Below are 3,318 nucleotides of genomic sequence, written 5' to 3' on the forward strand. Positions count from 1 at the left end.
AAAAAAAAAAAAAAAAAAAAAAAAAAAAGATTCTCTAGGGAAATGTAGGCTTTTTCTGCTTATATAAATTCTGTGTAAGTTAATAAAGAACAGGAAAAACTAGAGGAGGAATAAGCGAAACACCTAGAGACACTCTAAAGGGGCTTAACTTTGATTTCCTGCTCTACTAGGCAGAAATTATCATAGCAAGCCTTAGATGACTCAAGCTACTTAAATCATTTGCCTGTGAAAAACTTTGGTTCTTCACCTCTAGATCTCTTTGGTAGAAAACAGAAATGACAGGGATACTGCATCTTGCCTTTCATGACACAGGCATTACATCAGTCAAGTCACATTAACCCATCCACGTCAGTATCAGTGACATTTTCCCTATTTTACACATGAGCAAAAGGAAGCCCTGAGAGGAAATGAGTTACTCAAGGTCAAGAAGAGTAAGAGTTGAATGGCAGGGCCAAAATCAGACCAAGTCCTTACATTTCCACTTAAGTGTTTACTCCTCTGCTGTTGGGAAAAGTATAAACGGCAGCCATACCCCAGAGAAAAAACCCCAACATGGCGCCTAAGCACCTCTTCTTCCTACCTTCTTCTTTTCTGCAGTGGCGCGAAAAGTTCCCGACCGTGTGAACTCTCCCGCCGGCGCCAATTTCAAATCTCGCTGGCGGGGAACCTTAGCCCCAATGAGAACTAATTCCTGGGCTCCAGAGCTGATATCTGAAAGAACTTGCCAATAAACAGGTTGCCTGCCATTCATCTAAGCCCTACCATCTCCCCCTTAGTTCTATATAAGCACACAGCTTTTTGCAATAAAATTGGAATTCTCCCGGCGAAGTGTCTTTGCGTGGGGAATTCTTTCATCTGCTACTTTGCCTTCAGATCTGCAGTGCATGGTAGGGAAATAAAGGTGGACCAGCATCCCATCTTTTCTCTTTTAGTCCATTTTCCTTCAGCTTCCATTGCCTCCATCTGCTGTAAAAGGTTTGCTGCACTAGGTTTGATGTCAGGAGACTGAAATTCAAGTCCTGGTTCTGCCACAGAGGAGGGCTGGTCTCAAACATGCCTATCACTTATCCTGTTTGGGCCTCAGGCCATTGTTATTTCCAATTCTGTCTCAGTATGAAAAATGGAATCAGAATAGGTATTGGTTGATTTTTACATTTATGTAAAATTTGGGGGGCTGGGGTTGTGGCTTAGTGGTAGAATGTGAAGCACTGGGTTTAACCCTAACATTTTTAACATTAAAAAAATAAATAAAGTTATTTAAAAAAATTAAAAAAAACTATTTTGGACTGCAGCTGGGGCTTGAAGGGGTGAGAAAGGGCAAGCAAGAGAATAATTCTAAAAGGGTAAGAGATAATTGATTTATGGGAGTTTAGAGTAAATATTTAGAGTGTGGAGTTTAGGCAGGCTGAGGTTGATTCTTTCACTTAGGACGCTTCCTTTTGTCTTCCCCTTGTCTTTTAGAGGGCACTTAGATGTGTGTAACTCCTGAAAATTCAAATAATATTTTGGCTTTTCAGTTTTGTTTTGGTGAAAGGATTGAGGATGTGGGGTACACACTGCTGTAGGAACCAGAGGACCAATAAATTTAAGGATCTATCATGTACATACAGTGCAACTTATTTTGAAATGACTGAATTCTGATCCCCACTGTGCCACTAAACAAATCATTTGCTGTCCTAGTAGAATCTGAGCCAAAAGTGTGAAAGTTCAAACATGGTCAGGGCCTTTTTTTTTTTTTTTAATAAATGGATCAATGTGATAGGTTTGGCGGCTTTGTTTTTACTGACTTCTAGAACCAAGGAAATCTTTATTTATATATCAATTATTCAATTAATGCCTTTCACAATTTTTAGAGGCAAGTTGACCTAGTTCCTCAACATTTACCTATATGCCTGTCTCTTTTTCCTCTTTCAAGAAAATTCAGAAATATTTACCCATCTGCCCTTCTACCTCAAAGCAAGTCAGTTTATTAATAGTTATCAAGTCCAGTAGCTCCACAAGCAGGCTTCATTTGGAACACCAGAATCTAATGGCTAAAAGGAGTATAGGAAAATTTGCTTCCAGAACAACTGTGGTGTAACTAAATAAATAAATGGAGAAGTAAGGTGGTATAGAGTAATGCAAGAGGAGGAAAAAATAGAAATGATGTTCCAAAAATACTGGGAGATTTGGGAAAGGGATGGAAAGAAATGAGAGAGCTTTTGAAAACTGATAAGCGCATATGATTTACTAAATCAATTTAGTGATTTTTAATATTTCTTAAAAGTGATACACTATAATATAAAAAATATAGACTGTATAGAGCATGGAAAGACAAAAACTGTTTAGGAAACATAATACATACAAATATATATAAAATGTATCTATATATGTAACTGTTATATTTTATATAATGCATGCATGCTCACATACCCACAATCCCCAAGTTGTTTGGAAATTATTTCACATTATGGGTCTGGGTCCAAAATTTGAAAGCCCCTAGAACACATGACTCAACAGGATCTTGGCAAGGTAAATTCAAGGTCAAGTGAGAATCCCTTTTCTCTTCCCTTGACTGTCTAAAGCAGTTAACTAGGGGAGCGGAAATGGCGTGTGGGGGAGGGGACACCAGACAGAAGCCCAGCCTGGAGCAAGGGCGCGTCAGGACAGGGAGGTGCCGGGTGTCTTCTGTGTGGTTGGTCAATCGAGGGACTCGGGGAAGTTGCTTTTAAATGTTTCCCTTAAATACTAAACCGAAAGAATTATGGTATTTCTTGATTCTGAAAAATCTACAAAGGTTAGGAATTCGCATTGCTCCTTGTAGTGGTCCCACTTGGGGCCAGTCCCAGTAGGCAAGATTATAACTATTATTAACAGGGGCCAAGCGCGGGAGGTGGGCGGGGCGTGGGAAGCGCGGGAAGGTCGGACCCCGGGGAGATTCCCACTGAGATTCACGTCGTTCTCAGCACAGCCCACCGGAGGGAACAAGCAGTTCTGCACTTTTGGACCCATTTGTGGGCTCGGGCGGACTTGTGTTCTTTCCGCGGGGCAGAGGCGCTCCGAGCCAACGGTTAGTACTCGCCTCCGCCCCAGACAATGCAGCAGGCAGGCTAGGCAGCCGGCTCCCTGGCCTCCTCTCACGTGACCTGCTGCGCGGGCCACCGCCTCCGCCGCGCCCAGACCCCGCCCCCATGACGTCTCACCGCCCTCTGACTGTCCGAATGTTCTGTTTCTTTCCGTGTTCGCTAATTGGCCAGCCCGGCAGACAGCGCCCCCCCCTCCACCACGCCCCCGAAGCCGTGGGGGAACGCTCTGGGGGGCGGAGTTTGGGCCGGAGGG

The 3,318-nt window shown here is 43.1% G+C and overlaps 1 protein-coding gene across 4 annotated transcripts in view; it reads left to right on the plus strand.

Annotated features, from left to right (window-relative positions):
• The window catches only part of Gk (glycerol kinase), a 170,144-nt gene that overhangs the window by 804 nt on the left and 166,022 nt on the right, over positions 1-3,318 (plus strand). For 3 of the 4 annotated variants that reach the window (XM_048796329.1, XM_048796332.1, XM_048796334.1), the window contains exon 1: positions 1,707-1,716. In XM_048796329.1, coding sequence (XP_048652286.1) covers positions 1,714-1,716 — 3 coding nt within the window. In that variant the 5' untranslated portion in view covers positions 1,707-1,713. Of the gene's footprint in view, positions 1-1,706; positions 1,717-2,426; positions 2,429-3,318 lie in introns of those variants that run through there. The other variant, XM_048796336.1, reaches the window with a different exon arrangement.

The sequence above is a fragment of the Marmota marmota genome, unplaced genomic scaffold (genome assembly GCF_001458135.2).
Source record: "Marmota marmota marmota unplaced genomic scaffold, marMar, whole genome shotgun sequence".
Classification (NCBI taxonomy): domain Eukaryota; kingdom Metazoa; phylum Chordata; class Mammalia; order Rodentia; family Sciuridae; genus Marmota; species Marmota marmota.